The 13545-nt window shown below is 37.1% G+C and overlaps 1 protein-coding gene across 2 annotated transcripts in view; it reads left to right on the forward strand.

Moving 5' to 3' along the window:
• The window catches only part of MYRFL (myelin regulatory factor like), a 44086-nt gene extending 30982 nt beyond the window's left edge, over positions 1–13104 (forward strand). For both annotated transcript variants that reach the window (XM_038171913.2, XM_013096851.5), the window contains 10 exons: positions 349–434; positions 1229–1300; positions 1406–1452; positions 1577–1738; positions 5798–5872; positions 8437–8521; positions 8745–8819; positions 9999–10107; positions 12662–12736; positions 12832–13104. In XM_038171913.2, coding sequence (XP_038027841.2) covers positions 349–434; positions 1229–1300; positions 1406–1452; positions 1577–1738; positions 5798–5872; positions 8437–8521; positions 8745–8819; positions 9999–10107; positions 12662–12736; positions 12832–12918 — 873 coding nt within the window. In that variant the 3' untranslated portion in view covers positions 12919–13104. The remainder of the gene's footprint in view (positions 1–348; positions 435–1228; positions 1301–1405; positions 1453–1576; positions 1739–5797; positions 5873–8436; positions 8522–8744; positions 8820–9998; positions 10108–12661; positions 12737–12831) is intronic.
• The last annotated feature ends 441 nt before the right edge of the window (positions 13105–13545 follow it).

Below are 13545 nucleotides of genomic sequence, written 5' to 3' on the forward strand. Positions count from 1 at the left end.
TCAGATGTGGCCATTGCTTACAGAGTTCTTCATGTGATTTTAAAATACTCAAAGAGTATGAAAAAGGAAAGAGAGGAGCTGTTATTTTTATCCGTCCTTTCTTCCTGTGTAATGTTTGTGTCACCAGACTATCAACAATGTGCATCACTCTTACAATTTTAGGGAGCCTGCCATTACTTAAGTTTTTCTCTTTGGAAGTTGACCTCTGTATAAAAATGATGTGTATGGTTCCTCTGAAAGAAAAAAGATAAACTTTAAGTCTGACTAGTGTAGTACTTCTTAATCTACTAGTCATACCTTAGGTATATGCCACTTAATTTGACCAAATGTTTGTGTTTTTTTTTCTAGGTTTGTTTGTCAAAGAGGAAAAAGTCTTGTTCCAGGAATATTTTCCGGGTGACTATAATAGCTTTGGTTGCTATTATGGCACTATGGTAACAACTAATTATCAAAAGTTACCTTGTTTCTCCTCTCCCTTTTTAAATTATCAGAAAGATGAGTGAGATTTTTTTTCTTTTTCTTTTTTTTTTTCTTTTTTCTTTTTCCTCTCACACTTCCTATTCAAAGGACAAAATGTATTAAAATGAATAGTGAATATGCCTGGTAATATTGCAAAGTTGAAATAGTTTTAGAAAAGTGAGATATACATGTGGCACATGTACAACTAACCCCTGTCTATGTCAAAATCTATGGTGTACCTCAAGTGCACTCAGCAGCTCATACTACACCTGTAAAGCTGGACTCGTGATTTTTTATACAATTGTTCTGTGCCTAAGTTCAACTTCTGAAGTACAGAGTGATTCTGTTCTGTGAAAAGAAACTGAACTTTTCCCCAGTGTGGTGGGCAGTACTGTCACTCTAAAAGTTTAACTTGTGGCATTAGACTCATGGGAAGGAAACTACGCTTGGGACTTTGAGATTGCCATTTTCTGTTTCTAGTCCCCAAACCTGTGGCTCACAGTCTCTCCATGAACGGAATACTTTGAACTGGCATTGTGATTCTATTTGCAATGAAATAATTGATCATATTTTAAGTTGAATTTAGCTGTATGAAAGTACCTCTTCTAAATAATATTAAATTCAGTCAGAATTTTTCCCACTAAAGGGGGAGTGATCAGATAATTAACTTTTACATTACTGTATTTGGACAAAGTGTTGTCAGGGTGTCATTAGTACTATGTAACTTAAGAGATGGACGTAAATCTACAGAATAATTCTCTTTCTACAGTGCTTTGACAATATCGACCCTTTATGTGCTTAGCCTTCATGACAGACATTTTGAAAAACATCCTATTTCCAGGCAAGTATTTGAATTAATATCAATATTAGACTGCGGACCAATCTGTTTTGGTCTACAGCTGTGAAGTCTGTTTCTTAATAAGTTGTTTTTGCTTTTCTTCATCAGCGCTTCCACAAGTTCTGTTGTAATCTTTCCCTCTACCACTACAGCAGGTACTGTATCTCTGCTAGTTTGCATACATGTAGCAAGCTTTCAATTTCTATGCTATTATAAAATGATAATAGATACACAGCACTGGTGAGAATTATGTCTTTTTTTTTTTCTTTTTTTCTTCAGCATTGCAGAAAACCACAGTTTCTCAGAGCACGCAACCCATCAGCAGGATTCCTGAAGTGAATTTCTGTAGCATTTTGCCTTGTGACAAGGTCTATTGTTGTCCAATTTATCAACCAAACTTCAAATACCTAATCTATGAGAAAACTGATGCAGAAGAGAAACGTAAGTTGAAATGTGAATTTCTATTACTTGTTATTTGAATAAAGACTCTGTGAGGAGTGTGGAGAAAGGAGCAAGTATCTTTAAAGGTAGTTAGTTTTATAAGATAATGCCTAGTCCACAGCATTTCAGAACTGTTGATATAACTACTCATCACTCCTGTCAGTATGTTTTTGAAAAATCTGGCCTGGTTACTTCCAAGAGTTCTGGGTCCTAAAATGTTTTGTTAGGTGTCACTGTTCTTGATAGCTATTTATGGTAAATGATTTGATGTGAACCAGAAAGTCACTAATCCCTTTAATTAACCTTTGGTTACAATTGGCTGGGAATTGATTGGGCATAGCAGAGGGTGGATGAACATATTTAAAACAAAAAACAAAACACGTAGTAGTGTCACACTGTGGTGATACTGTATCTTTTCTGTGGGCAGAGACAGAAATTCAGCTACTGGAAGCCATAAAGCTTAGTTATAACTGCTCATTCAGACAGGGCTTTTGAGTAGAGAAACATTTGAAGGCAGAGCTCTCTGAAATAAATTACTTTAATAAATTCTTTCAGACATTGTCTGTGATATGATGTGTGTGTAATAGATGAGTAGGTGTATTGTTTACAACTTTTATAACAAGCTTTTTGTTTTATAACAAGCTTTTTGTTTTATAACAATAACTTTTATAACAAACTCTTTATAAAAAGAGTTTATACGTTTACATGAAGGTACGTACAAGTTTTTGCAGTCAGTATTCCTCAATCCGAGACCTTAATACTGTTGATGTCTAGAAGCAAGTGCTAGTGTTACTAAATCCAGCATTCATACTCTTCCTTTCTTGTCCTTGAGAATAATTCTTGCATCAACCACAGTTGACAAGTAAAGGTGAAATTGGGGATGGACACAGTTCAGCCTCTGAAGTACAGATTTCTACAAGGGCAGGCATTGCCAATTGCTGTGAAACTCTTGTCACGTGAACTGGTTCAGTGGGGTTTACTCACTGGCTGTTCTTTATACTGCAAAGTGCTGTTGTCTGTGGATGGGCTGCATGTTAGTGGTCCTTGTGATTCGTGTGATTAATGCTGCAGTAAGCCCCGTGGCAGACAAAGCTCAGTACAGTGCTTTCAGGAGGTCATATATCTAAGTGATTTGTATTGGTCTGAAACCTGAAAGAGTGTTGATTAATTAAAAAGACGTTAATCTCATTTACAAATGAGGGAACTGTAGACAGCTGAAAATGAAATATGAAAACATTCTATCCCCAGCTGGCTGCTTTTGATATTAGGTGGAAAGAGAAGATAAGAACAAACACAAAGCATTACATTCCCAAGGTCTTATGCTCCAAATAGCATTAAGTGTGGATCCAAGAGTGAAAAATCAACACAGTACACAAGCTACTGAAAGATTTCAGATCTGCACAAGTTTAATGAAGCTGAGTATGTCCCCAGACAGAAGGTAACAATGTCAATACAAAATCCAAACAGAAGGAAAGCCAACAAGCTGCTTAATGTAGCTGTAGCCAAGGTAAATGAAAAGGAAAATGTTTTTGAAAGAAAAAGCTGAACACTAAGTATGGGGAATAATCAAGATAAAAAGCGGGCATTTTAGGATCAGCTGATTAGTCTGATTCATGGAAAGCTAAAACTGTTTGAATTACATGCTAATTTATGAGTGCATTTTTGACAGACAGTTTATTGTTCTGCCATACTGGTGCAGGTGCAGACCACTACTGAGTGCACCTGTTGTAGACCCTTTGCATCTCAAATATGTTGAGGAAAAGACTGTTATCATAGAATCATTTAGGTTGGAAAAGACCTTCAAGATAATGTGGTCTAACCATCACCCTACCAGGAGTGTTCGAGAAGAAACAAAAGCATTCATTAGGAAGACAAATTTTATTAAGCAAAAATTCAGCACATTTTTATGTATTCTATCTTAATATAGCTGTTTTTCTTCATGCTCTATTTGTCATAAGAACTGGAATTTCTGAAGGATTTAGAGTTTTTAACTCCTATTGACTTCAGTGGAAATGAAGAGTGTGAATATCCTTCAGCATCTGGGCCTTGCATTGGCTTATGGGACAATGAAAATAGCAATATTCTGAACAGTACGGAAACAAGGAAAAATAAATGTCTGTACTGGTTACTGATTCAGTTTAAACAGATGAAATCTTAGTGAAGTAAATCTGTCTTTGTTCTAGTTTTTATACAAATTTATGATACCCATTTAACACTGTTCTTCCATCATCTGCTAAACCAAGAATCATAGTATTAAATGTTTAGTAAATTAGAATATGTAGTAAGTATACTTGCAAACACTTGCATAGCTGAAGCATTTCATCTACAGGGAGAACATCATTCTTTCAGTGAACAATCTTATGCTTTTACAATTGGATATAGGTTTTCCTACAGAATGGTTCTCTGTTAATGAAAATGCAAAATGTCAGGGAACAGTCCGTGCACTGTTATCACATCCAGACTATTAAAAGAAAAAAAAAAAAGAAAAAGGAAGAGACGGAAAGGAAGATATGACAACTACTTTGTAAATTAAAAGGAGGAATGAGGGAGTAAATAAGCCATTCTGAGACCCATCCCAGGACCCGCTGTGGATGTATATCTGATTGCCATGTGTCCAGAAGCCATTTTTCTGGGTGTGTGACTGCAGATCACAGTGTGAAGAAATGGGACAATAGTTGGCTGCTAACTGTAACAGTTACCATCTAAGTTGGTAGGACTGGAAGATCTGTATGATGAGCAAGTAAAATGGATGCAAGGAATAACCAGCAGTAGTATCACTAATTTATAACAAAACTCAAAACTGATGGAAATCTACATTTATTTATTTATTTATTTATTAAATTTTGTATTACTTCACTTCTAGGTACTCAGATTCCAGTTGTTAATTAATGTTGTTCCATGCTCTAAGTTACCTACTAGCATGAGAAAAGGCTGGATTTTCTTATTTCCCAATACCAAAATAAAAGGAAAGCCAATATCTCTAAAGATCAATGTCAGCCTTGCTGTCTTATTTCAGTATCAGTGGAATGATACATTTTGATCCTTACTTTTGGAAAATAATTTTTTATATAATGAAATAGTGAATTCTGTTCTAAACAGTTGTTTTGAAATCAGAATGTTTGCTTTGGAAAACGCGGGAATGGAGTTCTTCAGTGTTCTGTAAATACACAATCCCATTTTTTTCCCAAATAAAATGGTGTTTGATGAAGCAAGTTAGTTTAGGCAAAATAAACATTTCTTGGTGCCAGTTTATTGGTAACATTCCTCTAGACAGGTTCTTGGCTGTCAATTAACATAAAAGCACAAGATGAGCCTTAAACCATCTCCTGTGAGCTTGAAGGGCCTTTTGCTTTCCCCAGGTTGTACTGTGCGATGATTATTCAAAAGATACTCTAAAGTTCACTTTTCTAGACAAGTGCTGAGAAAATTAATAGAGTAAAAAATCCATCAACTTATATTTGACAGCCTAGTTCCGTGTTAGAAATTACAGAGATGACACAGTGAATGTGGTGATTATGTTGTTAGATTTCTGCATTAGTTTCTTTTGTTTGGTGACTCATCTCTCTGTGCCTGAAGCACCGTGTCTTGGGTCAGTCCTCAGTGTCTTACATCTCAAATTCAAAAAGCTAAGCTATTCCTCTGGCCTGTGTGTGCATGGCAGATGCCTACTTACTCATTTTCTGACTAATAAGACAGAGTGGCTTTATGACCAGAGTTGTGCTGAAGTGCCTGGCTGGATCTTGACTTTCACCCCGCCTTTCTGTTATAACAAGAGGTGATATTCTGTGTGGGGCATGAAATCTTTTCTAGTAGGCTATTTGTTTGAAATGTTTTAGATATCCTGTAAAATTTCAGAATCTTGTTTCTTGTTATCTACAGGTACCATTTGTCTGTAGTCTTCTGAGTAGAGGTGGTTTGCATTTTAAAGGTTTCTCTTGCTGGTTATGCATACCTTTATCCAAGAGATAATTAACATATCTTATGGACTTGTATTCATATTTTGCTGTTACAACTGTGCAAGGCTAACTTGGAGACTTTTGGATATACCTTATCTCATAGGAAACAAAAGTAACAAGTTACCTGGAAGAAAGCCAGACAAAATAGCTGATGGAAGACCTGATCTTGGAAACGACTGTAAGTCCCATATTATTTTTTTAACTGTTGAAATGTATAATTGTGTAACTTTGAAAGGCTGCCTTTAGACTTGCAATTCTGTTACTGGAATTTAGAGAAGTTTAAATTATAACTGGTCATTATAGGAAATTAGAGCTTAGGACTCTACTAAATACCTGAGGTTCACTGTAATTTTCTTGTCATTCCAATTTATTCTTGTATGTTTGTTAGGTTTTTGTAGACATTCTGGCTGCCCTCTCTCATGAGTTCTTAAACGTGGCTTCAGATGCAATAAAACAACAAATGTCATTTTTCTTCATGAGCTAAAACTATGCAAGGTGCTCAATACTGCTCTTAGACAGTAAAATGCTTAAGCATATGAGCATGGCATTTGTGTGCAGGAGATGCATGATAAGAGTGTAAAGGAAGTGCTTGGGGTTTGACCCAGTTGACCTAGTAGATACTAGGTCAACATCAGCTGCTGAAGGGGGACATCTCTGCCTTAGGATCCTGACACTACCTGTGTTAGTGGAGGTGAAAGAAGGTTCTTTGAGATGTGGCTCGACTTTGACTTCAGGCTCCCCTTTTGTTGACTGTGCATTGCCATTATGAACTGAAAAAACTTTTTTTTTTTTTTTCTTTTCTCCTTTTTTCTTTTTTCTTTTTTTTTTTCTCTTTTTTTTTTTTCCTTTTCTTTTTTCTTTTTTTCTTTTTCCTTTTTTCTTTTTTCTTTTTTCTTTTTTCTTTTTCCTTTTTTCTTTTTTTCTGTGAAGATGGGTTGCTGCTGATTACGTATCTTCTCAGGGCGTGTTCTGGCATTCATTCTGTATGAACAGAACTATACCTAATCTTTAATATTTTTGTGGATGCCCTAGTCTTTCTTCTGTTTGTTTAAAAAGGTTTGATTAAAGATCAGGCAATACATGATAAAACATCCATAAACTGACATGCACCTAAAGCAGGTTGTTACCTAGGGCCATGTGAGGAACAGAACACAGGTTCTGCTTGTTGCCTGGGTATGCCACCAGTGGGATGATCTTGGAACCATCATTCCTCTTCTGATTATTTTACAGTGGATACACACCTCAGAGTGGGACCTTTGCAGCATTGCTATGATGCATGTTTTAATGAGATGCTGTGTCACAGGGAAATGTTCTTCTGTGCTAGTTCTTTGAGACGAACACGCTCAATTTCCATCTGTTAATGAAGTGTACGTGTGGAGATTTGCATGGTGAAAGCTGAGTACATACTATCACACAGGTGTTTTATAATCAGAGCTCAGGTTAGCTGATAATCAAGTTCCTCTGCAGAACAGGGAACTGTTTTTGTAGAACAGAGGAACAAAACCACAAAACCAGCATTCCCAGTCCAGTGTAGACAGCAGGCTTAGGCCTGCTGAACCATGTCCTCCATGTGCTTTCTGCACCCCTTTGCCAGATTTGAAGTATCAGCACCTTGATACTTGAGGGAAAAGCTGGAGTCTGCCTAAAGCCTAGGCCCTCTTGGGAGATTAAACCAGTTCACCCCCTTCTCTTTCTGGACCTTCACAATTCAGACTGAAGAGACCCAACATAGGGGTCTGAGATGTTGCCTAATTATGCACCTACGCTGATCAGATGCTGTAGGTGTATCCAGAGGAAATAAGCTTTGCAGGATGCAGGGCAGTGCAGTGACTCCTAGGCCACCTGTGAAAGCAGAAGCTGTGCAGCTCTGCTTGCACACTGGTTTTTGCCACCTAACTCTCCACAGAGCTCACCTGCCTCAGGGAAGAGCCGTGTCGTTGTGGCTATTCTCTTCTGCTCACCATAACTAGGCACCTTAGAGAATACCTGCACGGCACAGAGATGCTGGCACAAGGTATCACAGGAAACAAGGTTCTTCCAGGTTCAGGATGTAAGCTTTAGGAAGTTATCAGTACAGTAGTGCTGTTATCAGCCTGTTAGTGCTGTTTGTAGTCCTTCCTATTGCCACTGTTTACTTTGGATCAAAGTGCATACATATTTTGGTTAGATGAGCCTATTTTGATTCATATTTTATGTTATTCTTATATGTAGAATATTACAGGTCTCTAAGAAGTTCTTGGAAGTCTTGGAGGTTAATGGCAGAATTTTATGAAGAAACTATAATATTCATCAGGGTTAGGTGTTTTTTTCTGCACACAAAATAAGAAGCAAGCTCCATTCCATATTATTTCTCTCAGCAAAGATATTGATTTTGAGATTAATAGTTGCTTGCATGCGTGTGGCTTCTAGTACATTAAAATGAATGTTGCCATGTTTGTATGCTACTTGGACTGCCATCAAAACAGCCTTCAATGTCTCCTCAGAAGAAAATATTACAGTATTAGGTGCCCACATATTTGTCTTCACGAATCCAACAAGCATTTTATCTCCCCTGTAACTGCAGAATGAAGGCAATCAACCAAAGGCTTTTTACTGAGAGCCAATTTAAACCTGTAGCAACTCCTGTAGTGGCAGGCAAGGGAGTAGCTGCCACTGTATTACCTGCAATTTTATTATACTCTTATTTAAGATTTAAGATTTCTGAAACAAACAAGAAGAAAATGTTATTTTTTATATTTTTAGGGATTGATACAACTATCAGTTCCATACAGATTTTGGAAACACAGCAACGCATTGACAGTCGCTATTGTAAAAACCCACAGTGCAGGTAGGTAAATTGTTTTATTATGCTTTATTAAACTGGAATAGAATACCATTAATGTGGCATGGCTACCTGGCTGTCTCTTCTCACAGTTGTTTACTGTCATGTGCATGCATTTTTCCTATCTCTAAATATTTTTTTTCTTTTTAAATTTAAATTCAATTTCCATGTTTTCTCAAATAAACTACCTATCTTTAAATCCTATGTGCATTAATATCACCTTTTTTAGGTCTGGAAATTACAGCTATCTTATTCCTGTTAACAAGTATACACCTGTGGATGTAGAAATCTCACTGGAAATCAAGTAAGTACAATTAAATATAATATACATTTTCCAAGATAGTGGCTCATTTTTATTATTATTATTTTTTAATACAAATTATTTGCTGATTTCTTTTGGGGTTAATCTCTGATAAAAGACAGTAATAACCGGAATAGCTGCCAAGGACTCTGCTTGATGACACTTCATGAATCCTGTCTCTTCAATACAGTGATCTGTGAAGTTATGTATGGCCTTTAGGTCCAGTCTTTTCATTTTGCATATTACCCTTGTAAACATCCTCCTTGTTTGGATAAGAGGAAATATAAAGTGCTCCTGAAGTGCCTGCTTATTTTCTACAACAACTGAAAATTTGCCTTTTGAGTGTATGCGATTATAAACCAGTAACACAACCCACCCATATAGGGTTTAATACATCATACTCAGAGTTTCACTGAAGTAGTTGCTGAATTTATGTTGAATATTGGTTTGTGGTTTAGGGGGAGGGAGATTTTCAATCTGTCTTATACTCTTCTCAGAAAAGCCATCTGGGAAGATAGGAAATGCTTGACACTCTCTAGGGATAGTTTGGAGAAGGTATGACCACAGGGTCTTTGCAATTGAAGAATTCTGAATGAAATTCTATTTATCAATGTGTTCCCAGACAAAGGGATTTTTCTACTTCTTTTTAATGACATATTTGCATGTGTACAGTGACAAATGGGAGCTATTTATATAGATAGGTACCTGTCTGAAGGCTTATTGTGGGTTCATCTTTCATAAGGTTGTCTGCTGTTGTGTTTAGATGCCCACATACCCTCTGGCATAGGCACGATATGCCTATGTATGATGTAAGCCGTGCAATTCAAGCATGTCATGACCATTCATTTGTACAAAAAGCCAAATACGATAGTTGCTAGTATGAATGTGCTTAAAGTTTGAGGAAGTTTACTGTATTTTCTAGATTTATCTTAACAGCTGCAAAGACCACCCAGGTTTCCAAATAAAAAAGCTTCCTCTTTTCAGGGGAGGGAGTGGCACAAGTTTAGAGGTTGGTGTCTCAGGTTTCTTCATATTAACTAGTGAAGTAAGTTCCTCTGCTTTTTTTTTTTTCTCCACAATTCAAGTCTTTGGAATTTTTCTTTGTGTTTATATTGTATTATATCTATGGTTCTTCTATTTAAGAGCAATGGGATAGATCCTTGTTTTTCTTTTTTCTTGAAGCACCACAGAACCATTAATTGTATTTCTCTGCAAAGTTACATTTGGAAATTATTGCTCCTATTATTCTTCAAGACAAAGCAATGGGAAAGATTTCTTAGAAACCACACAGGTAATACATTTTCAGCAATACTCTGGCTTGGGGGGATCATTTTTATATACTGCCCGCTACATGGCTGTTTTTTCATCTCTTACATGAAAGGTACTGTGCTGTTTGAAAACAGCATATAGGAAAAAGTGTTCAGCTTTCTGACAGGTTTGGCTGCTGAAGCCATACAGTGCTGAAATAATCTGTGATTAACTTTCACCTCTCTCCTTGCCCTCCAGAATGTTGTTTCCTTCTATTAGATTTATTTGTTTTTCATAAAAGCTTCAGAATCTCCTAGCTAAAAATGTCATGATCCCTTGATTCAAGCAACATTGTGTGGATGCATTCTGGAGTAGAGGGAGATGTAGAAGGTAGAAAAGACTCGTCATAATATCTAGTTGTACTGGATAGTCTTACACACCACCGATTGTAAGAAATGAATGAAGTGATAAAGAGACACCATGAAGATCTTAATGTCCAATGTCTGGAAAGGAGGATAGCTGATGACAACTAGTCAAGTTGGCCTTATCAATAGTACATTTAGGGTCCACCATGAGAACCTGACTCATAAAATTAATGGCTGCAAAATTCTGATCTTGGTTAAAGCAGTAGAAATTGAAATAATACATTGAGTCTACCAGTCCTGGCTAGTTTTGGCATGGCCCTAATGAGATAACTAGGATGCAGTCTTCCTGAAGAAGTAAATTTTCTACTGAAATTTATAAAAATCTGACTAGTGACTCTCTACAATGATAGTTTTGAGCCTATTCCAGCCTAACTCACCACTATAACATGCTATAACTCCAGAGATAGTCAAGAAATAGGAGTATTTTTCACCCATGGCCTTAGGATTTCTCCAGACTTAGTGGTACTTTTCCATTACTGTCTTAAGGGTAGTGAATTACAATTTTTAAGCCTTGAATTCCCTGAAAACAATAGTAGTTTTCCCCTTTATTTCTGTGCAAACAGGAGTTTACCAATAAATCTCTCTAGGGAAAGATCTTCCATGTAAAAGCAAGAGATATTTTCATTTCATTCCTTCGATCATCTAGATGGGAATAATAGCTGTAAAAACATGTTAGCTTTTCCCAGGCAAGCTGAGCTTGCAAACTTTTCCCAGCAAATTGATGAAGACCTTAAATGCCTTTCCAATTCTCTGGAAATATAAGACACTTTCATGTGACCAGGTCCTCGGATTTATCTACATTGATTGGAAATGTTTATTCTGGCTAAAACAGTGGGAAAGGCAGAAGCAAGCACAGTAGCATTTCCCCTACGCATTGTAGGAGAAACCTCTGTGAAGATGAAGTCATTTCACTGTCTTTAGATTTCTGATCTATGGTACCACACATGATAAGTTCTTAATTCTTTTAAATTACTTTTTTTGCTGCTTTGACAAATTAGAGCTGTTGGGGTACCTTTGTCCTTAAGTTGACTTTCTGATAAACTCTTCAAATGTCTTTCCAAAAAGTTACAGGCTTCTCTGCAGCTGCTGCAAAGCTGTCAGACTGCAGTAAATAAGTTGTCCAAGTTTTGACCTGTCTGCCGTAATTCTAACAGTTTTTAATATTAAGTCAGACCTAGGGAGTTTTCTCATGCAGAAGTATTCTTCAAGCTTACTGCCAAAAGTGGTCAAAGAGATTTCCTGTGTCAACCTGAAATCTACATCAAAAGACTAAAGCTCACTAGCCTCCAGCAGCAGTAAGCATTCAAGTTTGACATGACTCGGAATAGAAATGCTGCCTGGTTGGATAATTCTTTTCAAGAAGATTTTCCTAAAGACTGGAAGGCTTATTCCTTACCAAAGGGCAGGATGGCAATCATTTAGACTCTGAGCAATTCTCATGTAAGTCTTATCATGTGAGCATACCATCTCCAACAGAGAGAATGTGTCAGAAAGTGGAGGGAGGAAGGAAAGATGAAGGAGGCACTAGGAACTGATGAAATAAAAGTTATCATGGGCAGACCAAAATGGATCATTAGGTCAACAAGAGGTGAGGACTGAATTTTATTCAATGTAGCATAAAAATTTCAGATACAAAACATATTTTTTCATTTGTACATGACAGGTCACTGCAGTCAAAAGCACAATGAAATCTTTCCTGCAGCTGTTTTTGAAATACTGAGTAAAAATGCCACTTGTATCTTCAGAATATACAGAGGAACTTTCACTGCCTGCTGAGGACTGCTAATGTCACTGTTTCAAAGAAAAGCAGCATTGCAATTTGCTGCCGTTACACCTCAAAGCTTTTGGGCCACCTGGCACATCAGGGACAATCTCTACTTGCAGTGGCATTTGCTTGGAAAATGAGAGCGAGAGAGTTATTCAGAGCCAGCTGTGAGCTGCTGGGAGCCAGATGTCTGTCAGTTCCTCCGCAAGGCTGATCAGAGCAAACCCCCAGTTGCAAGGTTTAAAGTCAGCACTTTGTCTTTAAATGCTCTGACTCTAGCTTTCAAGTCTTGTTATCGTAATTACTTTGCACCGCATTTATCAATGAAATGTTTCCACAGCCTATCCCTCTCTCCGACTGAATGTGAAATAAGGTTATCTAATCTCTCTCTCTCATTTATCATCTAGGGACGTCAGCATATTTGGACTCTGCCTGTGGCTAGGCTGTATGACAGCGCATACTACTTCCGTGTAGCCGCACCGGTAAGCCCTTTTCGGATGGGAACACGGCAAAAGACAAGTACCATTGGAGCTGACAGAAGGTCTTACATGAATCTCCTTTATTTTTTCTTCTGCAGGGTTTTGCAAGCTGCTCCACAGATCCTTATTTTGCTGGAATGTTTTTTACTGATTACTACTTCTATTTTTATCGGCAGTGCAACTAAAATGTTGCCAATAGTTCTGTTCTCAGGGAAAAAAACAACAATGAAGCTCTTGATATGAAAAAGAGACTGATGTATGGCCCTGTATTTTGTAAAGCTTTTACCAAGATGTATGACATTTTCTTGTTTGTTTTGCTTTTAAACTAAAAAAAAAAAAAAGAAGAAAAATAAAATGTTGTTCAACCACAAGCATGGTTCTGCATTTCCAGGAACTGTTTCTAAAAGGACATGAGACAACTGAACACATGATGTGTAAACAAGTAATCTCATTGATCTTAGTGAAGTGGCATGATATTGTACATACAACAGAATAAAAAAAAAAAAAGAAGAAAATAGAAGGGGGTAGGAGCTCTGCTGAGCTGGGATATACTCTAGTCTTCAGAAGATGGTAAGATAATAAAATATTATTTGCAGTCAGGAGACCTGCAGACCTTTACTTTCTCTTAGTAACTGCTGCCCTTTGTTTGTATATAAATCCACTTCTTTTCCAAACAAAACCAAGAGCAAACAAAACTTCCAGAGAGAAGTGAAGCACTGTGCAAGTGCCCTCTAAAATAAGTGCTGTAAACTGGGGAACTGCAGTTCAGTTCCCGTGTTTGTATTTCCATTTCAGAAAGTAGTACCATCATT

Source organism: Anas platyrhynchos, chromosome 1, assembly GCF_047663525.1.
Source record: "Anas platyrhynchos isolate ZD024472 breed Pekin duck chromosome 1, IASCAAS_PekinDuck_T2T, whole genome shotgun sequence".
Lineage (NCBI taxonomy): Eukaryota > Metazoa > Chordata > Aves > Anseriformes > Anatidae > Anas > Anas platyrhynchos.